Consider the following 25,678-nt stretch of genomic DNA (forward strand, 5'->3'; position numbering starts at 1 on the left):
AAGTGATAAATCTTACAAGGGAACATACTTTTAAAATACTCTAAAATACACTGTGAGGATAGGCCTGCGTTTCTGTTGAAACCCTAGGCTGTAGGAAAACAGGTTCCACCGCCATGTTCATTCTTCAGGATCTCACTCACAAAGCTTTGTGGAAAGCAACTACTCTAATCATTGGTTTTAAACTGATGATATAACATGATTCTGTAACATTTTTATATATTTAATTTCATTTTATTAAGTTTGGGTTACTCACTAATGTTCTGATATTATACATTTATATTCAGAAAATTCTGAGGCTCCCTTGGATAAATTTCAAGTGACTCTTTTTCTTTTTTTCTGTTTAAGAAAGTGACATTTTCCCTTGTACCATTTCTTTTGAAAGTGCTCCATGTTGGGTTGTGTGTGTATGTGCGTGTGTGCGTGTGTGCGTGAGTGCGCGCGTGTGTGTGTGTGTGTGTGTGTGTGTGTGTGTGTGTGTGTAAATGATTTTAAATCAAATGAGATAAGATAAAAAAATCTTATTATTAGATGGAATAATAATAATAAAAAAAACACTTTAACACAAGTACATTTCATCACAATCACCATGCATTAAATTTAGTTCAGTTTCATAATTTGGACAGCATGAAAAAATGGACAATAAATGGAACAATATTAAGATACTGAAGCAAATTCATTACAGAATGCCATGCCAACTACTTTAGCAAATATCTTTTGTCAACACTAATTACAATATTTTTCATAAGCACCAAATAAAGTGTTTGTGTTGCTGGTCTTTGAGAAGATCTAAAGACGCACTAAGCTAAGCTGTGTGTGTGTGTGTGTGTGTGTGTGTGTGTGTGTGTGTGTGTGTGTGTGTGGCAGGGAGGGCGCTGAATCATGGGGGGATGGGGGTAAGGAGTAATTCAGAATTGGGGGAAGGGTTTCTGTGTGCTCATGACAATGATCACTGAAATCTCAGAGAGTCAAGAAGACCATTTCTATGTACCTCTACAGTAACATTTTACCATGATGCCAGGAATAGACAAAATAATTGCAATTCATAATGCTAAGAATGAGCTACCCAAATGCATGGCAGAGTATTTCCTTATACATACAGTGCCAGAGGAGCTAGATGGGAGATGAGGGAGCAAGCAGAATCACACACCTAAATCTACTGAAAATTCATTAATGCTAAATTAGACATAAGCAGAGAGGACAAACCAGTCACACTGTTGTTAGAGGTCAGAGGTACAATTAGTCCATTTGTACCATGTTTCTGTTAAAAGGGTCTTTCACATCACAGGCTACCTCAGTGGGACAGAATGGGGAGCACATGTCTCTATTTTATTCCTCAGGAAAGGCAGACTTAAGAATGAGTTTAACATTTCTAACCATCTTTGATGAGAGGTGCCAATTGTTCTCTCACTGAGTCTCAAAGGTATTGTTAGTAAGATTTAAACAGCTCCTTTTATGATTCTAAAAGAGGAAAGATGAGCAAGAGTGGGCCACTTCCTTCATTCTGAGCAAAAATATTTTTAGTGTTTTGTTTGGAAGATCATATCCTCTGTTATTTTTTTAAATCACAACTTTAGTTTGATCTAGTATGATTTCCTATGATCTTAAGATATGCTCAAAGACAAAAACACTCAAAGATGTGAGTCGCTTTAGCTAAGGGCATACTGGTGGTGCTATAAAATATAAGAAATATTAGTTTTGTGGTGATTGAAAGAAGTAAAATGGCAACGACAATATTCTTGTGTTGCATTGTGTTCATTAGTGTTCTAAGGTGGTGGTATTTTTCCTGTCCACTGTGCTGTTGTGTGAAATTGTGTTTTAACTGATGAGTGTTCTGTGCAGGGCTATTTGGGGAACCAGACGCGATGGCCAATGCCTCCACAGACCTGGACAACGCTGAGGCCCAGAGACAACTAAACAACAACAACCGGCCGACCAGCACAGGATTCTGGGAAACTGAAACCACCAGTGCCAAGCTGTTTGAATGCTCCCGCATTAAAGCACTTGCAGGTGCACACCTCCACACACACACACACACACACACACACACACACACACAGACAGATAACTGACCCACAAGAACCTAGGCAACCTCTATCTTACACGTTCCAGGGTCTGTTACGCTTCTGCGTAACTGATATCTGCCTCTCCTCCAGATGAGAGAGATGCAGTTCAGAAGAAGACGTTCACTAAGTGGGTGAACTCCCACCTTGCTCGCGTATCCTGCCGCATCTCTGACCTTTACAACGACCTGAGGGACGGCTACATGCTCACCAGACTCCTGGAGGTTCTGTCTGGGGAACTGCTGGTCAGTTCAAGTTCAAAGTTCAGCTTCACTGCCATGTGTATTAATGATACAGTGAAATATTTTATGTCTTTTGGATGTGAAGGGACACCATGCAATATGACCGATATGAGAACACACTACAGTACACAAGTTACACATACACATCTGTCTTAACTTAGCTGGATACAGTGTAAAGATCTTAGATTTCAGCACAAATAGATGTAAGCAATCCTCATATGCAATATCCCTACTGTATCAGATATGTAAGGTCTTATATATTGTACACATGACTATAAACTGATGTTTTTACATTTACAGCATTAAGCAGATGCTCTTATCCAGAGCGACTTACAAAAGTGCTTTGTCATTTACTCATAGAATACTTCCAGTAGAAAAGGATATAGTCCAATATACCAATGAACTACAATACTGTACAGGGATACTGTACAGAATACAGTGATCAGTGCTGATGCCTAGAAGTACAAAGTACATAAGCTCTATCATAGACGATGATAAGTGTAATAAACAATATGTACTAGAGTTTGTTAGTCAACATCAGTATAATAAACAATATGCTACAATAAGTACTAGTTTCATTTAGTCAACATAGGAGCAGTTTCAGTGGTCACTTGAATATTCCACGAATAGATTGGTCTTCAGTCTGCATTTGAAGACTGCAAGGGACTCTGCTGTCCTTACAGCAAGTGAAAGTTCATTCCACCATTTAGGAGCCAGGACAGAGAATAGTCTCGATGTTTGTCTTCCATGAGACTTAAGGCACAGTTTTTCCATCTGAGCCATTCTTGAGGTTCGAAGTACTTGAGATACTTGTATGGAGGAGATGGTCCATTTTTGGCTTTGTAGGCAAGCATCAAGGTTTTATATCTGATGTGTGCAGCTACTGGAAGCCAATGAAGGGAGTGCAGCAGTGGAATGACGTGTGAACTTCGTAAGATTGAAGACCAGTGATGCTGCTGTATTCTGGACAAATTCTAGAGGTCTGATGGCTCTTAGAGGAAGCCCAGCAAGTAGCGAGTTACAGTAGTCTAGCTTTGGGATTGTAAGAGACTGCACAAGCACCTGGGCAGCTTCCTGTGAGAGAAAGGGCAGAATCCTTTGTATGTTACAAAGGGGAAATCTGCAAAACTGGGTTAGATTAGAAACATGAGTTGAGAATGACAACTGGTTGTCCAAAGTTATGCCCAGGCTATGGGCATTGTTTCCTGAAACATAATCATATATGATGCCATGTAGCAAAATAAAATACACTGTAACAAATGTATCTGAAAGTTACGTAATTTTTCACTTTTTCATTCTGACCATCTTTCCTCATTAATCCTAAAGCCTCGGCCCACAAGAGGCAGGATGCGGATTCACTGTCTAGAGAATGTAGACAAGGCTCTGCAGTTCCTTAAAGAGCAGAGGGTTCACCTGGAGAATGTTGGCTCCCATGATATTGTTGATGGGAACCACCGTCTCACCCTGGGCCTCATCTGGACCATCATCCTACGCTTCCAGGTACAAGTGCATCAAGCCAATCTGCACAGGTCTGTCAAATGTCTGGGGTGTATTCTGCACTAATTTTCTGCAGTATCAACATTTTAGATGCATTATGTTTGGTTATTAAAGTGTTTTATTCTCAATTTGCTGAGCACATTTAAATACTCAGATTAAATGCTCAAATTTTGTTTTTCTTCTTTATCTGATCAAAATTATGGGTTTAGACAAAAGTTAGTTAGGGGATTAATTTACTGCTTTCATCTATGAATGGAGTCTCAAAATATAGTTAAAAAGATTCAATAAGATGCAAATTATTATTTAAAAAGACAAACATTTAGCATGTGCAAATATCAGATTTGATTAACATAAAACTGTAGGTATAGGTATGTAGTGTGTAGTTTGTCCCTATTTTCTACATACTTCTAATGCAGGATAAGGATATTATTAGTTATAGGTGACCTTCTTGATCTCTGAGTTACCTGAGTTATGTTGTTGATGTGGTTCTTGGTATGATGCAGTGTTGTCTTATGGGCGGAGTTTCCAGGGCTTGTGTATGATAAAAGTGTGGCTGCTCTATGTTTTTTTTAACACTGCTGGAGACACTTGATCTCTTGCTGCCATTCTGGCCCCTGCAGCGTGTATGTGATTTATAACTCTGTGAGTGTGTGTGTGTGTGTGTGTGTGTGTGTGTATGTGTGTGTGTGTGTGTGTGTGTGTGTGTGTGCGTGTGCGTGTGTTTATGTATTTATATAATAAAAATGAGTTTGGATTTGGATAGCTCAGAGGGTTGAAGCACAGACAATACATGGTCTAAAAAGGGTGTTTTTTACACTCTAACATCATCTATTATATGTGTGATACAAGCAACATGTATGTGTCAGTCAAGCTTTGGCCATTCTGTGTTTAAATTTCAAACCAGAACAAAATGCTAAAACTCTCTATCACTCTCAAACTCTCTTTCACTAATACATACAGACACACCCAAGCCTTGTGTGCTACTTTGAAGAACAAATGGACATATAAGGAAATCATCTTTATAGAGGCATGAATCATGAATTGTGTGTGGAAGGTGTAAAGCACCATCAGTGCAGGGAGGAAAGAGCAGGTCGACTGCCGAGTGAATATGAGAATGAAAGTGTCACCGGACACTCGAGTGTGTGCTGGACAAATCAGGAGGTGGAGGGTGGGGACCGCTCATCAGTACACACTGGGCTCCCCTTTGGCCTGTCTCCTCCCTCGCCTCATTCTGTCTCCTCTTTCATTCATTTCCTCTCCCCTCCTGCGTCTCCCCTCCTATGCCTCTGCTTCATCTGTTCACAGCATTCATCCTCTCCCTTTTCCCTTGCTGTTGTCCTCTTCCCTCATTCTTTCCCCCTCTCTTTCCTGAGCTCTGTCGGAGTTTACTCTGCCCAGTCAGCAGGTAAGTCCTGGCCAGCACAGCAGAGAGAGAGAGAGAGAGAGAGAGAGAGAGAGAAAAACTGATACAGATGGTGAAAACAAGAAGGAAGAAAAGACTGGAATAAGGAAAGGAAACAAAGAGGGCAAAGAAGCAAGTTAGAAGAAGCAGCTCTCCTGTATGTTAAAAACAAGAAATTGTCGAGGCCATAGGGATCAGATGTTCATACTTTCTTCACTTGTGCTGTGAATAATATTACTCTGTGCATAATATTGTATATAGTATATGGATAAAATGGTCCGTGGGCAAAAACTGCTGTTGTATGGAGCGAGGCCAGAATTCAAAGTCAAAGTCAAAGTCAAATGTATTTATAAAGCGCTTTTTATAACACACGTTGTCACAAAGCAGCTTTACAATGTATGGGTCCAGATCCTTAACAAGCAAGCCGAGGGCAATGGTAGCAAGGAAAAACTCCATGGGTGGGTAAAAGGAAGAAACCTTGGGAGGAGCGAGACTCAAGATGAAAGCCATCCACCACTGGGCAGCCCAAGTAGTAACCATGCTTTATTATGTTACTTTCAGTTCAAATAGCCACTTCAGTGTAGATGTGGAGCCTCAGTCCCTCCAGTGGTTCTAGGGTAAAGCCTTGGTTACTTCAAGGGCGAGATTGGGCGGGCTATTTCTGACGTGGCAACATTGGTTCATCTACTAGCAGCATCATATGGATTCATTTTTATTGCAAAATGAGAATCTTTGTGTGTGTGTTTTTAGCATATATTGTACATATGTCTCAAATTCCATAGAATTCTTTGTCTGTAATGACTTGTTTGTTTGTAATATTGTGTATGTCTGCTTATAAAGTATGTACCATTTCAACTAATGATATAAATGTAATTTGTGATAAATGTATGTGCACAATGTATGTGCACATAGATTAGGTAGCTAGTTTATTTGGTACACCTATTCTATAGCTGGTTAATTCACATTCAGTTCTATATACTAATTATTTGCCTAAAGTTAACTTGTCTTGTTCTCTGAATAATTGTGCCTCTGAATAATAGTAGCCTCCTTCATGAATGATCTGGTTAGGAAAAAACAAGAATAATTACATAAAAATATTTTATTTCATGTGAATATTTAAAAAATACTTTATATATCTTTATATTCATAATGTTTTGACAAACAATATTTGCCTAACTAGAGCATAAATATTAAAAATGTGCAGTTAACATCAACCCTTGAAAGATGAGATCACTAATGAAAGAAGCCAATAGAGATTAACACAATATCCATGGTGTAAAGGATTCCAGTATAGTCAGTCATCTGATATCAGAGTACATGTACTAGGTTACAGAGTACTAGGCCATGTGAAGAGGCTTTCAACTTACAATTGGCTGTAAATCATATGGAACTCTATTAGGTACAGCTGTTGAGTAGGTGTACCCAATAAATGATCACTTGCAGACCTATATGAATACATCATATCTGGGTTATATGTCTGATCCAGTGACTGTCACATGTGGAAGTGATGCATTAGGTGCAGACATTATGAAGTGCCATCAGGACTGGCACACGCTTGTAGAACACAGGCCATGCCCTAAAGCTTTGTGCCACACAACACACATATAAAGTATATAAATCTTACATATTCTAAAGTGTGTCGCTTAGAGATATGGCCCTGGTCCTGTTAAATTTTCAGTGTGTTTCACTTTGTTGGGACCAACAAGTAGAGCTTTGTGTTCTTGTTTAATTAAAGGTTATGTTCAGAATCTTTAGAATTAAGATGGCTAGTTACAGAAATTATGGATTTATGTGCTCTTTTTTAGGAACTTTCATGGCTATATTAAAGAAAAAAAATCTATTTTGATCACCCCTTAAAAAATGTAAAAGTAATTACCAGCACTTAAAATTAACCATTGGTTGTTGAGAGAGATGTCTTGGTTGTTTTAGGGAAATTCATTATTTTTATGAGCAAGCACTGACGGTGCTCTGTGTTGTGCCACTGATTTTACTGCCAGATTCAAGTGATTAAGATTGAGACTGAAGACAACAGGGAAACACGCTCAGCTAAGGATGCTCTTTTGCTTTGGTGTCAGATGAAAACAGCAGGGTATGATTCAACCTTTGTTTAACTATAGGATAAGCATTTTATATCCTTCAATCTCTGTCATCCATTACCCTTTTCCAACAATTTCTCAGCCTTACTATTTTACAACCTGTCAGTAGTCAGCCTGTATGGCAAGTGATGCCTGTATCATAAGTGATCCCTGAGTGTGGTCACAGGTATCCTGAGGTCAACATTTACAACTTCACCACATGCTGGAGGGATGGACTGGCATTCAATGCACTCATACACCGACACAGGTCAGGAAAAGCTTAAAGCATATGCCTCCATTTTTCTCTTTAACTCTCTTTAACTCTCTACAAGTCGCTTACAGCAAATTACTGTTATTCTTTGCTCAGGCCTGATTTGATAGAGTTTCACAAGTTGACCAGATCTAATGCCACACACAACCTCCAGCAAGCCTTCAACATTGCTGAGCAGAGTCTAGGACTCACTAAGCTACTGGATCCAGAAGGTAGGGTTTATTCATCTAAATGTTTACTTGTATGTATTTGTGTGTGTGTGTGTGTGTGTGTGTGTGTGTGTGTCTATATATATATATATATATATATATATATATATATATATATATATATATATATATATATATGAATTTATTATTTTATTTTTTTATTTATTACTGATGTGAATGAAAATATATATTGCTTTCTTGTTTTATTAAAATGTTTTCCCCCAGATGTGAACACAGAGAATCCTGATGAGAAGTCCATTATTACATATGTAGTATCCTACTATCATTACTTCTCCAAAATGAAAGCTCTTATAGTGGAGGGCAAAAGAATTGGAAAGGTGAGAATTCTTGCATACTAGATATAGTTTTTTTTGTGTTATAGGTTGCATTTTATGCCACAACTATATTTATATTAGAGGTTCCTGAGAACCCCAGCTCAATTTTTAAAAGTGTTTTAGCATAAATGATCACCCTAAAATTGATTACTCTTTTAACAAAAAACTTTTTTTTTTTTCACATTTTTCACTTTCTGTAGAAGACTTGGGATAGTTAGGACGACTGCTATAAAGGCTTTTAAGAATAGCTATGTTGACCATGTTGGTTAATGACACTCCTTTTCCAATCGACAGTTATTTATGAACTTCTTTTTCTAGGTCTTGGATAACGCCATAGAGGCAGAGAAGATTATCCAGCGCTATGATGCTCTGGCCTCAGACCTGCTGGAGTGGATTGAGAGGACCATCAGCATCATCAGTAACCAGAAGTTTGCTAACTCGCTAACAGGCGTACAGCAGCAACTTCAAGCCTTTACGACCTACTGTACCATCGAAAAGCCTATCAAGTAGGTTAAGCCAAACAGCAGACTTCTGAAGAAAAACACCTAGTATAACTTTATTCATTACCACTTTTATTTCACAATTAGGGTTAGCATTAGCCATTTACATGCTCTTATTATCCCCCTGTGTAACAGGTGACTTGCAGCAACAGCCTCCCACCAATGAAAGGAGGTCATGCTCTACAGAGTAATCAGTGCTCATTAGTGCTATCACCCACAGGTGGTCACACCCTTATATAACAACTTTACAAAGGCCACACTTTGTGAAGCCTTAGTGTTTCCTTTGTTTGTTTATTCCTGTTCCTGGTCCCTTTTGTCCCAGGATTTCTGGTCTAGTCCTTTGTGTTGTGTTGTCATGGGATTCCCTTCTCTGAGAGCAGTGGTTTTACCTCTTTATAAACTGTGGAGCCATGTGGAACTTTATGGGTGCTACTCTGGCTGAGTCCCTAGGGTTGTCCACCAAGGCTTTATGGCCCTGTTGCCAGTAGAGGCATGGTAGATAGATGATGGCCTTTTGTATTAAGGTCAGTGAACAGGCAAACTCGGCCTGTCCTTTTGTGGGTGGGCTGCACAAGTAGAGGCTGTCCTTTTTTTTACCTGGGCCTCCTGGTTATCCTAGGGTTACCATGGTTACAGCACCACAATCCGTGCATACATTAGTTCCAAAATGGCACTCAAGTAGCAGAATTCCTGTTTGTACCCCACATTAGGGACTAGAAGTGGCACTGCCTTGGAGACTGTCAACCTATCCCAGATGCCGTTGGTCTACCATGACCTAAAGGTCTTCACTACATGAAACACAGAAGCCTTTATCACCCCCATGGGCCTATATGAATATCTGGTGATGCCCTTCAGTCTGATGAACACCCCAGCCATCTTCTAACACCTCATTAATGAGGTCATGTGATAGACCAAAAGGCATTGGTTTACTTGGATGACAAAATGTACAGCAAGACTGTAATGAGCATGCCCATGACAGGCAGGTCCTGCAATTACTCTTGGAGAAACACCTGTAAGTTATGTTGGAAAAGTCCACTTTCCACTTAATGATGGTCCAGGTTCTGGACTTTGTAGTCTAGGATGGAGTGCCTGGCTATGGACTTGAAGGCAGTGGTGGATTGGCCTCACCCATCTCCATACACCTCATAAAATGCCTCCTGGGTTTTGTTCATTTTTATAAGTGGTTCAACCATAGCTTTGGCTTCATTGCTTGATAGTCTTAAAGACAGACTCGTGTTCACCAGTGCTCCGTGTTTCTGATCCTGACTTCCCTTTCTTCATGGAGGTAAATGCTTCTGAGATAGGTGTAGGGATGGTGCTTTGTCAGTGATCAGGTCCCAATCACAGACACCCCTGCGCCTACTATTCCCACCTATTCTCTCTGGCTGAGTGAAACTACATTGTGGGAAACCTGGAGCTTCTGGCCATGAAACTAGCTTTCAAAAGAAGGAGACACTGACTGGAGGGGGCCAAGCATCCTTTCAAAGTGTCAATGGACCATAAGAATTAGGCATACATCCAGGGAACAAAGCAGCTGAATCTGAGACAAGCCTGGTGGGTCTTGTTCTTCCTCTACTTCTACTTCCCACTTGTTCTACATAGGGAGCAAAAATGCAAAGCCAGATGCCCTCTCCAGGCACAGTCACTGCATTCAACTAATATAAATATAAATATGTAGAGGTGTGTGTGTGTGTGTGTGTGTGTGTGTGTGTGTGTGTGTCCACCTGTCCAGTGATGGTTGGTACTCTGTCTTGGTCTTAACCTCCTTCCCTTACTCTGCACTTGGTGCAATCCCCCAGGGGGCTGTGGACTCTGGTTGAGAGTATGCTTTGTGCTAGTTGGCTGCCTCTTCTCATCGGTGTGTGATTGTAAAAGCTGATATCTGTCTGTAAAGCATAATTGAATTTGAGAAAGGCACTATATAAAATGTAAATAATAATCATTGTGACCCCTGAGTGCATTGTGGTCCCCCTGCGTGGGGACTACATGAAACCATACAGGCTGCCTTCTGGAACCAGACCCCAGAAGAGAGTCCAAGTGACATCTCTACATCCCTGTATTTGTCTGCATACAGTTCTTTCCATGGGGGCCATGCATCTGCATGAATGTGCTTCTTTTGGTCAGAGGAAGGATGTGGAGAGATTTGTGACCATGTGTGGAATGAGTGTTGAGAACAAAAGCTTGCTCTTCCTTCTGCCCAGTCCACATTGGCTGAGTTCTCACCTGTCCCTCAGCTTCTTCACAGGTTGCCCAGATCCTGGGTCAACACGGTAAACCTCAGTGACAGGTTATCCAAAGCAGTTGGGTTCACCTCTCTGCCTTAACTTCCCATCACACTAGCTGCTTTTAGAGGGAATTTTGCAACTCGCTGGGTGCCATGGTCAGCTTGTCCTCAGGTTCTACCCCCAGTCTAATGGCCAGATGCTCTGTTGCTTGGGCTCCACCAACCCATCCACTTGCGCAGACCAAGTAATCTGGGCAGAGTACGCCCAAACACCCTCTGGCACTCCTCTCTGGATATGTCCCTGTTTGAGTGCCAGTATGGGTTCCATCTACCTATGTTCCTAGAGCTGGAGGCTGTGGCTGCCATCCTATCAGCTGCCAGCATGGTCCTCTGCTTCCAGGCTATGTGGAGATGGGCTCAGGCCCCCTTCTTGGCCCAATCTGTCTCCCACAAGGTCATACCAGACAAATAAAGGAAGCTCAGCCGTTCCTTTCACCCTGGTCCAAGGGTCTTGTTTTCCACCAAGGACCTTCCTCTCAGAGTGGGGAATAGAAATCTGGGTCCTTTAAAGTAGTACAGCATATCAACTCAGTTTCCTATTGCCTTCAACTCCCATAGTATTTTGGATAAACCCCACATTCCATGTGTTGTGTCGCAACCCATACCTGTGTTCTCTGGGCACCCGCATTATTCCATGTTTCCAAGAGTTTTATTCTTCCAGTGGTGTAGTGGTTAGTGGTGCAGTCCAAATCTCAAGCAAAACCTTGTTCTATTCCTGGACCAGGCAAGTGCACCAGACGTCTTTTTTGAAAGAAGCTAGTGTTCACATCCATATTTCCATTCTGTCTGGATGAGTGCAAACTGCACTCTCTCCTTTTCTCCTCCCTTTTTGGCTGTACTCACCAAGAACTGTTCCTCCACTACCTCAGTGTCCTGTTCCATACCTATTCTTGCTCTATGTTATGTGTAACTGGGTCCATCTAGGTGGGCTTCCACCTAAAGAAATCACCAGAGGCTCAGGCTTCTTCTATTCCAATTATTCCAACAGTCTGCTGCCCTATTACACACCGTTATTTAATTTATGTTATTCGTTACTGCTGATGTTAAATGAGATATTGTAGTGTGCACCTCAATTTGAAATAAGCCATTTTCTTGGCTCAATTACAAATATCTAAATATGCCTATTTTAACCTTGCACATAATTAATGCTTCATTTTGTGTGATAAATACAGTACCAAGATCACTGTACTGGATAACAAATTTTATCCAGCCCTATCTTATTATAGCTTATTGTGTTCAGTTGAACTTTATATTTTAAGGATGCTAACTTTCAAATTTTTGTGCTCATTTTTAATGGCTTTGTGAAATCTCTTACAACACAGTGTATTTTCACCTTTTGCCAGGTTCCAAGAGAAAGGAAACCTGGAGGTGCTGCTCTTCACTATCCAAAGCAAGCTCAGAGCAAATAACCAAAAGCCATATGTGCCTCATGATGGGAAACTCATCTCTGACATCAACAAGGTTGGGAAAATTGATGTTTGTTCATTTGTAAATGTAGGGAAGTAAGGCTTAATTACTTCTAGTTTGACTGGTGGTATAAGCCATGTAATTCTACTTATGTCAATGGCTCTGATATTTAACTCTTCTGTATAATTGTTTATTGGCTTCAAATATTTCCATAATATTTTAATTACTCTATATTCTATATTAATATTAAAATCTTTGAATATTAAAAAATTCTATATTAATATTCTAATATAAGCAGCTTGTCTGTCTGTTCACTGTTCCAAGGCATGGGAGAGGCTAGAGAAGGCAGAGCACGAGAGGGGTGTAGCTCTAAGAAAGGAGCTGATTCGCCAAGAGAAACTGGAGCTCCTCGCCCAGCGTTTTGATCACAAGACCACCATGAGGCAAGCCTGGCTCAACGAGAACCAGCGACTTGTTTCCCAGGTCCGGGGGTGGGTGAGGGGTGGTCACTGGTGAATCAGCCAACGCATAGTTTGTGCACATGTTTTACTAAAAATCATGATTTTATATTTAGTATAAAGAGGCCACAAGGTGTTTGTTCACCCATGAACAAACATGACCATGACCATTAAACTGGTCTTATTCCAGAGTGACTATCATTCATTTAAGACTAATCTTTTTCCACACCCACCCAACTTTCTCCTCCAAAGACCAAAAAAACCCAGACATTTTCTTTTCTGATCTGTTTCTGTCCTGAGCTTGTCCTTTTGTTCTCTACATGTGCTTCTGCTGCTTTTGAACCATGGATTGGTTGCTCTCTGTGCATCTTGCAGGATAACTTTGGCTATGATTTGCCTGCTGTGGAGGCAGCCATGAAGAAGCATGAGGCAATTGAGGCAGATATTTCATCCTATGAGGACCGCATCAGTGTGGTGGTAGAGCTGGCAGTGGAGATGGAGGCGGAGGGGTACTACGACATCCGTCGCATCCTGGCACGTAAGGAGAACATCCTGGGACAGTGGGGCCTCCTCAAAGAGCTGGTGGTGGGGCGGAAAGCACGTCTGGAGAAGAACCTGGCACTGCAGAAAACCTTTCAGGAGATGGTGTACATGATTGACTGGATGGAAGAGATGCAGGTGGGAGTGCTTCCTGTGATTGTGTGGTAATTTTCCTTTAGTGTCCTATATCTGAAGTATCCATAGGACGCTATGCAGTTTTTTCATAACATAACATAATAAATAAGAAAATGCTTCTGTGTGTGTGTTTTCCTTTTTAGATTTTGCATTAGCATATTAACCAGCATATTAACTACTTATCTTTGTGTTGTCTTCATTGTCTGTAGAAGTGGTCATGGATATGTCTCGAATGAGTCATTTTGGGCCACTCTTTCCTTCTACAGGTTAAACTGCTATCTAAAGACTATGGAAAACACCTGCTAGAAGTGGAAGACCTGATCCAGAAACACAACCTGCAAGAGGCTGATATCACAGTACAAGCAGAGAGGGTGGAGACACTAAACATTGCTGCTCTTAAATTCACCACCATTGAGGGTATGTTTATCTTGAAGGGTTTAACAAGTTTATTTTAGCTCTCTGATACATGTATTTTAACTCTCTGATGCATGTGGTCATTATATGATGATTTTTCTTCATGAGAGTCCTCTGCAACAGAGTTTGAAATGATGGCCTGAGAGTTTCCGGTCTTCACCACAAGGGGGCCTACATTTATTCCTGTTGTGCTTTCATGCCAATTTAATCTGTGTAATTTAGCACAGACTATCATGTCTGAAATGCCTTGTCATGTTTACCACTTTTTCCTGTGCTGAATAAATAAAAGTATGAATTCTAAAATTTTAATGGCAAACAGTTTGTTCATATATTTGATATAAATATCCAGATATTTAATAATTCTTTTAGAGCAGTGTCTTTGATCCTTTTTAGAGTTTTTTCCTTTTTTCTTTCTTTCTTTAACTCTTGTCTTCTTCTTTCCCCTTTCTCTCTCTCTCTCAGGCTACCAGCCATGTGATCCCCAGGTGATCTGTAATCGAGTCAACCACGTCAGCACCTGCCTTGATGAGCTGAAGCAATTGGCAGCGAAAAGGCGCTCAGAGCTAGAGGAGTCACGGGAGCTCTGGGCCTTCTTCCAGGAAGTGGAGGAGTCCGAGGCCTGGATTCGTGAAAAGACTTCTATCCTGGCCACCCAGAGCTGTGGTAAGGACCTGAGTAGTGTCCTGAGGCTTCTGCAGAAACACAAGAGTCTTGCTGGGGAGCTACTGGCCCGCCGCACCCTTCTCCAGCAGACTATGAAGAAAGGCAAACAGATCCTGACCCAGAAGAGCTTCAGCATGGCCGGGATACAGGACAGGCTGCTGGAGGTCAAAGGAGAGTGGAAGCGTCTGGAGGACCAGGCCACACAGCGGCTTGGCCAGTTACAGGAGGCGCTGGACTTCTTCCAGTTCAGCACGGAGATGGACGATTTGCTCGCCTGGCTGCAGGACACCTACAGGCTGGTGTCCAGCGAGGACTTTGGACATGATGAGTACTCCACACAGTCACTGCTCAAGAAGCACAGAGGTGTGTGTGAGGACATCGACAATCACCAGCTACATGTGGCGGCCCTGCACAAGCATGTGGCAGTACTGCCGCTGCATTTCCGTGAGCTGGAGGAGGTGCAGGCACGCGTGAGCGAGGCTGAACAGCTCTACGCTGAAGTGGCTGAGGTGGCCGTGCTGAGGCAACAGTGGTTGCATGACGCGTTGGCTGTGTACCACATGTTCAGCGAGGTGAACGCCTGTGAGGTGTGGATCGATGAAAAGGAGCAGTGGCTGAATAAGATGGAGGTGCCAGAGAGGCTGGAGGATGTGGAGGTGGTGGCCCACAGGTAGCAGTGCCGGATCCAGCTGTCCTGTGATGCTGTAGCTTAGTTTATAAATTTATAAACTAAACATAGTTTAGTAATCAACGTTTCAATTAATTTATCAGTGCCAGTGTGGAAGGCTTAGGTATTAAGTCATCTATAAATGGAGAAATTAAACATCAAACATATCCAAAATAAAAAAGATTTTAAAAATATATTGCTGTTTAGCTTATAATATGCCAAAACTGTAATATTTAGTTTAAAAAAAACATGGCACACCATGATACCATCTTCAGACCAACTCTAGAGATGGGCACCCAGATCAATTGCTTCACAAATGAACTGAAGTTGAAGTTGACATTAAGGTCATATTCATTTTTAATTGTGTCTCAATAGAGTAAATGCTTGTGTACATAATTAAAAAAGAACAAAATTGCACAGTCTGATTCAAAATTGCTGCAAGGTTTTAGTGTAAGGATAGATTACTGAGCTACACTGTCACAAGAGAAGAGATGATAGAAGAGTTGTTCAACATGAAATTCTCAAATTCACAAATAGTTCCATTCCTGCTGTGCTCAAATGTCTCTGGCATGCTCCTGAGGCAGGATCTAAAAGCTGTGAAAGTAGCGAGTCACAGGTGACCTGCAGAAATGTGACGACATATATGTCAATGGCTCATGTGCCACCTGTCCTAGATTTGTATTGGCTAAGAGCTTTCTGCTTGGTGAGGTGCCTGAATAGAAGGTATCAGATTTTTATGAGCATTTAAAAAAAATAATAAATAAACATTGAAGCAATGAGACTGATTTTAAAATGCTGTGTGTAGAAAGTATAGTAAATAGTATATTTAGTATATATGCTAAAAAAAATTATTTACACACAATAATGAAATGCTTTGTTGCTTTCCACCTTTGTAAACCCCAAAATGCACTGTCAATGAGCATCAAACTTGTAACAGCATGTGGTTTTGAAAGAGAGTGTTTCATATTAAGAGGCTGGTCAAGAAGAAAGCTGCCTAAATAATGCTGTTATACTGGCAGATTTCTCTTATTCTATGGGCTGCAACTAGTGATGTCAAAAACTGGCTCAATTATTGTAAATGATTTTTATTAAGATTGTTTGTATGTGTGTTAGATTTGAAAGCCTGGACCAGGAGATGAACAGCCTGATGGGACGCATACTGGATGTCAATCAAATAGTGCAGCAACTCCTGGACAGTGGCCATCCAAGTTCCACTGAGGTCAGAGGCTGTCAGGATCATCTTAATAGCAGGTAGAGTACACCGGTGTGCTTTCATGTGTGTTTAGGTGTCAAAATACTGAAGAATGAAAAGGGATGTGCTTGGCTATTGCTTCAGTTGAAGTGAGTCAAATTTATAGTCATAAGATAAGCACAGCAGTTTCACTCTGCCATTACCAAAACACAAAGTAAAGCAAATCTAGGACCCTGTTTTCATGACACATAGCTCTAGGTCCTATGTCAAGCACTATAACAAAATTGCAAAATCAGACAGATGTGCCCAAAAGAAATTTGATGTGTTATTTTCAAGCAGGCAAATCCAGAAGCACTATGCACAAAGAGAGTATATGAAGTGGAAAATAAGGAGGAGGGTGTGATGATTAATTAGCATCTTACCAGCCAATCACCTTACTTATCTCAACTCTTTTAATCAGATGTGCTAATCCCAGTGGTTTTGCAAAATTTGAGTGAAAGGTTGCAAAGTGAAAGAAGACATAGAAATTAGGGACACCAATAATATATTCCATTATCCTGTTAAAACACAGCAAAATAGGCAAAAATTAGCAGTTGAAAATAAAGCCTGCAAATGTAACGCTCTGGAAATATAACGCTACTGGGGTTAAGTATTGTATTGTGAGCAGAGGTGGGTAGTAACTCGCTATATTTACTCTGTTACATTTACCTAAGTACCTTTTTGAATAAAATGTACTTTTGAGAGTTGTTTTAAAAGAGGGTATTTATACTCTTATTCGAGTTCATATGCGAACTACAAGCATCAGTGTTCATTTATAAACTACAAGCGTCAGAAAAGCAGCTGAAATGAACTCATGCCTCAGTTTGAGGCATATTTTCAAGATTATAAAGATTATAGAGGTTTCATGATTCTAAAAACTAAAGTTTGTTATTGATTTGATATATTTAAGCTATATTTCCTTCAACCACTTAAAAACGCAGTTATTGGATATTCAATGTAGCTAGGATATCTAGCTAGCTAGCCAGTCTGACTAAACGGTCACCTAATTACAATCTAAATATAACGAACAGTAAGATTTCCAGTAAAATACCCTTGGCAAGAGCTCAGATCACAAAGTGATCACCAAATCCAATGCTTGTGGCTTTTGTTATATGCACAATATTTAGCCAATATGAAAAACCTAATGTAGATTAAACATAACACACGAACTAAGTAGGACAAAGACCCAGAGCAAAGAAAAACAGCTGTTTATTAATTATTTTTGCATGCTGAACCCAAATATGTTTTCAGTTTTTTTTCACTCATTATATTTACATCTACATGTATGGAATTTAGCAGACATGAGCTGCAAAACTGCTTTGGCTGCCTAGACAGGGCAAAAGTTTACATCCCATTATATTTACATATCATTATGTATAGTACGCCTATGGAAAATTGGTACTAAGGAAAGTGGAGCTCCTCTTTGTTGGCAAACTATTGCTGAAGCGAAATCTTTAAACAGAATGAATTCAATGTAAAAAGAAAAATGTGTGTGTGTGTGTGTGTGTGTGTGTGTGTTTGTGCCCGCCCGGTGTTATTCAATGAGATGCTAATTAAGTAACTTTTAAACAGATACTTTCTTACTTTTACTAATAATAATTTAAATGACTACTTTTACTTCTACTTGAGTAATTATTATTTTAAAGTAACTACTTTTACTGGAGTACAGCTTTTGGCTACTCTACCCACCTCTGACTGTGAGGTATTGTAAGTATTGTAGGTGAGGTATTATAAGATTTTAACCTCCAAAGCTAGGGCTTCCAGATGGTATACTCTTGTTATATACAGTAGGGAATGGTGGAACTGCAGTATATGATTCAATACATATGAGTCTTCTATTAAATAAGGTGCAGATTTTTATTATAAAAATACTAGTGCCGCAATTATAAAGTTCTTCAAACTGTAATGTTAGTTATCATCAGTGGTCATAACTCTGTTCCATGGACAATGCATATATAACAGACCTTTGTTTTCATCTAACACAATTGGAAAATGCAAGATTGTGTTTGGATTCAGATAATGTGCTGAGGAAACAGGCATTGGGTTCCGTTTTCATCAGGTTTTCATGACACCTTTACCTTATTTCCAAATACCTCCTAAGATGCAGAGACAGTCCTTGTGTATGCATGAAAACAGGAACTCTAGTTTAATTGACAATCAAATTTGACTGTTTTTCCAGTGTCCTGATTTGGAGTGTTGGAACCAGCTTGGCTGAGAAGTTCAAATCTACAAGCACACACGCTAACACACACACACAAACAGCACCTTGGGTCATTCATTTTCATCTTGCTGCTTTCACAAGTGGGCAACTGTAAGCAGTGACATGTGTGTGTGAAACACTCTGGTGTTGCCATTTTGGTCCGACCTTGGCATAAATAGTTTTTCTAACAGTGCTGCCATCTGGTGCGACTGCCACACGCAGAGCTAAACTGACCTGGCCACAGCTTGCCTGGCCTGTCTCAAATGCCTTGTCCCTGATTTCGCTTCAAGTCTCCTTGCTCACTTTAGACATCAGTGCATTAAAAACTGTAACGTGATCAGCAATTTTCATCTTATTTTACGAGGACTAACAGTGCAGTTTCTTTTGGGCATGGTTTTATTTGATTTGGTGTGATCTTTTGAGGCCCTGACAGTTGACCCAGTTGCCAAGCCCTTGAATTTTGTGTGTGTGTGAGTGTGAGTGTGAGTGTGAGTGTGAGTGTGTGTGTGTGTGTGTGTGTGTGTGTGTGTGTGTGTGTGTGTCTGTGTGTGTGTGTGCACTCTTGAGTTTGTGATTTCACCTATAAAGTAAAATGACTGAGTGAGTCATGTTTGGGATTTAAAGTCCTATCCATTGTCTATGAACTAATAACCTTTCAGAATAATACACATCTAATTCAAGATGAATTTTGTAGAAAATAAAATAAAAAGTGACAATAAAAGTGCATGTACTATACGTATTGTGTGCTAATTTGGCATAACCAAAGATGTCATTAACATGAATGTTGTATCCACAGGTGGAACCGTATGGTGGAGCTGGTAGAACAGAAGAAGGATCATTTGGACTCCATCCTGCGCATCCAGAACTACCTGCTAGAATGCACAGAGATCAAGTCCCAGATCCAGGATAAGCGGAAAGCTATCGATGCCACCCAGTATGTGGGCAGTGACCTGGGCAGTGTGCTGGCATTGCAGCGGCGCCTGTCCACCATGGAGGGCGCTCTAGCCGTCCTAGAGCCCAAACTCATCCACCTACAGCAGGAAGCAGAGGAGCTGGCCACCTCCCACCCGGACAAGGCTGTGGAGATCCTGCTGCCCTTTGAGGGCATAAGCGTAGAGTGGGAGGAGCTGAAACGGACCCTGCAGGGCTGTGAGGACTCGCTCACAGTTGCCGGTCGCCTGCAGCAGTTCATCCAAGACCTGGATTCTTTCCTCACATGGCTGGTGCAGACGCAGACGGCGGCGGCTTCAGACGAGCTTCCCAACACGCTGGAGGAGGCCGAGAGGCTCATCAACCTACACGCAGCCCTCAAGGAGGAGATCGGCCGCTACGAAGAAGACTACGAGCGCCTGCAGAGCGCGAATGAGATCCTGGAGTCGGAGGACTCGCCGCTGCCTCGTGCTGCACTGCAACAGTGGCTGCACAAGCTGGATGTGGGATGGAGCAAGCTCCTAGAGATGTGGGAGAGCCGTCGGGATGTGCTGGTGCAGGCACACATCTTCCATCTGTTCCTAAGGGATGTGAAGCAGGCTGAGGCCTTTCTCAACAACCAGGTGAGGCCAGGTGATACAGACCATCACGTGACTCTGATTTATCTCTCACACAGTCATGGGCTGGTGGACAGTAGACATATTCAAATCACAGCCTTCATTGTCTGGGTAATATGAATACGTATGTCTGGCTAATACGTATGATGAAGCAGCCAACCAGTTGCTTTAAGTATCTGGCTAACCACTACTGATTACAAAATCGAGGACTGGAGTCAAGATAGAGATTTGAATATCTTGATTTTATACATAAGTGAAAGTGAAGTGCTTCCCAATACTTTGTTCTTACCTCTGGCTGTTACATGATCAGCTATAGAAATACCATGACCATCATAACAAATAAACTTGGGATGAATTTTCTAGAATCCCATACAATACAAAAATGGCGAGGTAGAATTTTTAATACAAGATGGATGGAATGTGAATCAAATATTTTTACTATCATATTGAAATATCACAAGCATCAAAGCATCTTAAGGCCTTTGTTCACTTTTTATTCAGAGGTTTGCCACTGTTTTTAGGGTCATTACTTTGCAAAAAAACAAACAAACAATAAACACAAATCTCAACTCAAAGCTTGCGGTGGATGCGTGCAGGCACAGAAATTCCTTTTTATATATGCCACACATGAGCATGCTTGAATAAGTCTGATAGCAATTTTCATTTTTGTGCCCTTTTTGTACGCTCAATTTTCCATATGAATGTTTTTACTATAGACAAATATTTAGAAAAGCTAGTTGATATTTGCCTTTAATTTTGAATGGTTTTATAAAAACACTGTTAAAATATAGAAAAACCCTTTTATTTATGTTTGTTTTTTGGTTTAGGATTATCGGCATTAATTTCTGAGAAGTACAGTCTGTGATGAAGGTTTTGGTGCTCTCCTCCCGTCAGGAGTCAGCCCTGGCCCACGTGGAGCTACCAACTACGGTGGAGACAGTGGAGGCTGCTATTAAGAAGCATAAGGAGTTCACCACCACCATGGAGCTGAACCTGCACCGAATCAAGGCTGTCATAGAGGCAGGAGAAAGCCTGATTAGTCAGAGCAACATCTACTCGGAGCGCATCCGAGAGCGGGTGGACCTGCTCACTACCAGGTCAGACCCAACTTTAGAAGCCATATGGATCAGTACAGAATTGATAGAACACACCTCACAGATGTCATGCCTCATGAAACACCAGCAACAACACATAGTACCTCCCTGAGGCTTTGGAAAACAGCTTACATTAATAAACTTAAAACCTCTAAAATATGATGAAATCTGGAACACAACCAGTGCTCGATGCGATCATATTAAGCAAATGGCTTTATTGTTCGAGCTGTGTATTTTATTCATGTTATCACTGTGTTTGCATAAGGCTGGATAGTTTTATTAAGCCAGTAATGCCTGTTCATGATGCTTTCAAATGCAATTGTTTAGTGTATTGTGTGAATGTAGTTGAGACAGACCACTATGTACTGAATGCCCTGGAGGCTTAGGTCTATGAGGCTGGCCAACTGCTTTGATGGATAGAGAGTGCAGATGCTCCATCAGATGCCATACTTTTTAAACAACGCCTGTCTTTAGAGACACAACAAAGGAACCCATGGACTCCGGTCTCCCTGCACTGAATGGATGAATGACAATAAAGAGCATGAAATCAGACTGTGGGGAGTTCTGAATAGTGCCTGCTCAGGCCCCGGCGTCCCCTCCTCCTTTAAAATTAAACCCCTGCAATGTTGTGTGCAGGTTAAATGCAGGCTGATATATTTCATTAAGTGTCTAGTTGTGTTTGGCTCACAGAGGGAATGAGAACCGGGAACTGGCCCAGCAGTGGCTCCGGAAACTGAACGAACAGTGGGAGCTGCAGAGGTTCCTGCAGGACTGCCACGAGGTAAGGTGTGTGTGTGTGTGTGTGTGTGTGTGTGCATGAATGAGACTGTCTGTGTGTGTGTTTGTGTGTGTGTGTGTGTGTGTGTGTGTGTGTGTGTGTGTGTGTATATGAGACTGTGTGTGTGTGTGTGTGTGTATTTGTGTTTGTATGGGTTTGTGTGCTGCCGCTGCTGAACATAATTCATTCAGTGTCCTAACACTATAGACACCATGGACCACAGATAATGGGCATAAACTGTGTTTGGGTCTTTAGAGTGTTAATACTCCTGTACCAGTAATAATCTTAAGAAGCTGGGTATGGGGCCACATAAAATTTTAAAACTGGGGTATAACTAATATTACATGTTGGAGTGGAAAAGGGATGGTTAGTATGGGTTTTTTCCAGTGTTTTGCTTAACTCTATGAAAAGTGTCCATGCTAGAGACTATAGATGCAGGGGTGCAGTTATGCGTATACATATTTACACATGTGTGAGTAAAGTGGTGGCTGAAAATATGGTTACATATTTCTAAGGGTTTTTTGACAGCCACAAAGCCACCAGCTTCAACAAATGATTAAACTGACTAGCTATTAACGCAAATTGATTTGCTGGATTTGTTGTATATATGCATGTACCATGTACTGGATATATTTAATCCACTGCAACATCACTAATAATTAATAATGAATTTAAAAACAAAGGAACATGCCTGTGGGTGGGGCTGTGATATCAATGCTCAAGTAAGAGTGTTTGCATAAGATAGTTGATTAGTGTAGATGGTCTGCTTCTAATTGTGCTGGAGAAGAGTAGGGTTAAATGAGACCTTGTGCCCAGTTTTTTGGGTAATAGTTGCTGTGGTTTAAGCTGTACATTAGGTGGATGCTGAGTGTGTTTCTAGTATGGCTGGCGAGGGAGCTTTACTTAGGCTCAGCCTGTTCTTTTCTACCCACGTTCAATTATTGAACACCTCTCCTCATCACATATTCAACCAAGAGAGAAGGAGAGACAGAAAAGGAACTGAGAGAAAAGGGAAAGAGAGAGAAGGAAGAGAGGGAGGCATCCTTCAGCCAGTGGAGGGCGCTCTCCTTGCATGTTCAATTTTCTTTACTGTAGAACTGACTCCATGCCAAGAGGAGGGGCTGGTGATCCAGTGCCCCCCCCCCCCCCCCCCCCCACACACACACACAAGCACCGGAAATGTAATGAACTCTGCCAGCCTTGTCTAATGACATATTGATTGATTGCTCTTAATTAAAAAAAAAAAAAAGTGCTGAGGTATTTTGCATACACAAGGTTTGGGCCAATGGTGTAGAAAGTGTCAAAATATTGTAAAGAGAATTAATAAATATTCCCTTTTGTACTTGTTCTTGTTTCTCTGGTTGGACTAAAAAGAGCATCTAATATTTGCACTTTTTTAGAGACTGGTAGTGTTAGGAGGAATAGTCTGTTTAATGCGTCATATAAAATGCAACTGCTGCTTATAGATTATGTGAGGGTGGCTGAATTTGTTACATAATATTGTGTACTATTATGTAGCGTGAGTCATGAACTTTTATCCCACACATATGATCAGATATTGCAGTGGTGACCAGTTAGCTCATTTAATTTTTTTGACACAAAAGCTTGGTTCCTGTGCATTAAGAAGCTAGGACTGATTCTGCTTGTCTTTGACTGGACTTTATTGCGTATGGCGGGCCTTATCACAAAAACAGCTCTCCACCAGTGCACAGTGAGAAACAAGGTAACACGGGGGAGTAAAGACTTAAATTTGGAAAATTGTTTATTCATGTGTAGCTGTTTTAAATCCTTTTGCTGTGTTGGCCTTACTGCAGCTCAACAGTAATGGTCTGGCTTTCAGGACTCCTCTGCTTGGTTCCCTCCTGTTTTTTGATTGGCTGAGTACTGGCTCTGCCCCCTTCTGCTCTCACCTATTACCCATTGACAGCTCCACTCTCTTCAAAGGCCCAACGTCATCACTGCTGACGCCTGTTAAATACGTAGGCTCCCTCTCTCCCTCTTTCTGACTCTCTCACCATATGGGTTGCTTGCTCCCCCTCCCTTACCTCCTCTCTGCTCTTCCCTTGGTGTGTCTCTCGCGGTCTGTTCTTCTGCACGCCTTTCTCTCGCCATGCTCAGATACTGCAGCAAGCCGATCGGGGTGTTCCAGAGCAAGGGCTAGGGGATCTGTGGCGTTGTGCTGAGTCGATAGCACAGAACAAACAGGAGGCAGAGAGGGAGAGGGTGAAAAAGACAAAGAGGAGAGTCGAGGGTGAGCATCTGAAGGCGCTATAGATTGGCCTGAGTAGCTGGTTCACCGCATGACAGAGGCTTCAAGCGCGACAAGCGCTTTTCGAACCATTTGGAAGAGGAGAGGCCACCTCCTCCCACATCCTCCCTCTTGATACGCTTCAACACCCACCCATCCTCTCTCTCTCGCTCTCTCGCGCTGCCTCGCCATCACCACGGATACAGCTCACACGGCCAGTAGCACTGCCTCACCGAGTTGCCTGCCGCTGTGAGTGCCATCACGGAATGGGCCTCTCCTCCCTGCACTTTTTTGGTCATTGTGTCATTTTGCTCCGTTTAGCCATGGGACTGCTTTGTCCATCTGCATCTGGTTTTCACACAGCTTCCCAAGTGCTGGTGTTCGCTCTAGGAGCAGTGGCTGCTGGGTCCTGCTCACAGTGCTCCTTCTTTGACTTTCACTGAGTCCTCTGTGACTCTTGCCCTGTGGACAGGAGAGCTGCAGTATTTTGATACTTGTCTGGGTGGAACATGTGGATTTGTAGAACAGATTGATGGAATCCTCCATTCCCTGCTGATCACTGCCGGTAATTCTGTTTGGGTTTTGGGTGTTTGTGTGTGTGATGTTTCTCATGGGGCTCCTAAGAGTAGATGAGAAAACATTCTTGTCAGATTGTTTAAAGATCTTTGAAAGGTTATTATAGCCAGCAAGCAAACTGTTCAGTTAACATTTAAGATTATTGTAGACAACAAGCAAATTACATAGTTAACATTTTTTTAAATTCCTTGTTTAAATTGTGTGCATAGATTTTGCTATGAGTGCTGTGAGTGAGCAAGTGTTTGTGGGTGAGTGAAAGTTCTTGTTAATACTGTGTATGTGTGCATGCAGGGAGAGGAAGGGAGGGGCTGTGTTTACTGGGGAAAGCTTACTAAGTAGTGTGTAAGTGTGTTATGTGTTGTCTGTCCTAAAACAAACATGTTGTCTGACATATTCCTTGTGTGCTTCTCAGCTGGGTGACTGGGTGGCAGAGAAGATGCTAATGGCTCGGGATACGTCTCGCGATGAGGCACAGAAACTGCACAAGAAATGGCTGAAGCACCAGGCTTTCATGGCAGAACTCGCACAGAATAAGGAGTGGCTCGACAAAATTGAGAAGGTGAGGAGATTTCCAAATACGGTCTTCTTCTGTCAGATGAGCATTGATGCCTTTCTCTGAGGGTTTGTGTTAATGCTGAGTGAAACAGAGAAGCCAAACAGTCATTCTGATTCTTCACAGACATTTGCTATTTCAAAACATAAATGGTTTGTGTTGTGAGGTGTGTTGGCGCAGTGCACTGGGGGCCAGCCTGGGAGCTGGCTTGTCACCGTGGCTGGCCAAGTCTGTGGTGAGGGACCTCAAGACAGATGCCAACTCAGCTGAATCTGTTACTCCTGTTGCTCAG

The 25,678-nt window shown here is 41.5% G+C and overlaps 1 protein-coding gene across 5 annotated transcripts in view; it reads left to right on the forward strand.

Annotated features, from left to right (window-relative positions):
* Positions 1-25,678, forward strand: part of LOC113580117 (spectrin beta chain, non-erythrocytic 4) — a 63,134-nt gene that overhangs the window by 11,259 nt on the left and 26,197 nt on the right. For 4 of the 5 annotated variants that reach the window (XM_027014456.2, XM_035525636.1, XM_035525637.1 and 1 more), the window contains exons 2-19: positions 1,840-2,007; positions 2,154-2,305; positions 3,629-3,802; positions 7,199-7,290; positions 7,464-7,544; positions 7,644-7,759; positions 7,982-8,094; positions 8,410-8,597; positions 12,219-12,336; positions 12,607-12,765; positions 13,116-13,418; positions 13,682-13,832; positions 14,292-15,162; positions 16,273-16,410; positions 19,387-20,143; positions 21,032-21,234; positions 21,922-22,012; positions 25,246-25,392. In XM_027014456.2, the coding sequence (XP_026870257.2) occupies positions 1,863-2,007; positions 2,154-2,305; positions 3,629-3,802; positions 7,199-7,290; positions 7,464-7,544; positions 7,644-7,759; positions 7,982-8,094; positions 8,410-8,597; positions 12,219-12,336; positions 12,607-12,765; positions 13,116-13,418; positions 13,682-13,832; positions 14,292-15,162; positions 16,273-16,410; positions 19,387-20,143; positions 21,032-21,234; positions 21,922-22,012; positions 25,246-25,392 (3,999 nt within the window). In that variant the 5' untranslated portion in view covers positions 1,840-1,862. Of the gene's footprint in view, positions 1-1,839; positions 2,008-2,153; positions 2,306-3,628; positions 3,803-7,198; positions 7,291-7,463; positions 7,545-7,643; positions 7,760-7,981; positions 8,095-8,409; positions 8,598-12,218; positions 12,337-12,606; positions 12,766-13,115; positions 13,419-13,681; positions 13,833-14,291; positions 15,163-16,272; positions 16,411-19,386; positions 20,144-21,031; positions 21,235-21,921; positions 22,013-24,066; positions 24,823-25,245; positions 25,393-25,678 lie in introns of those variants that run through there. The other variant, XM_035525639.1, reaches the window with a different exon arrangement.

This window comes from Electrophorus electricus, chromosome 4, assembly GCF_013358815.1.
Source record: "Electrophorus electricus isolate fEleEle1 chromosome 4, fEleEle1.pri, whole genome shotgun sequence".
Lineage (NCBI taxonomy): Eukaryota > Metazoa > Chordata > Actinopteri > Gymnotiformes > Gymnotidae > Electrophorus > Electrophorus electricus.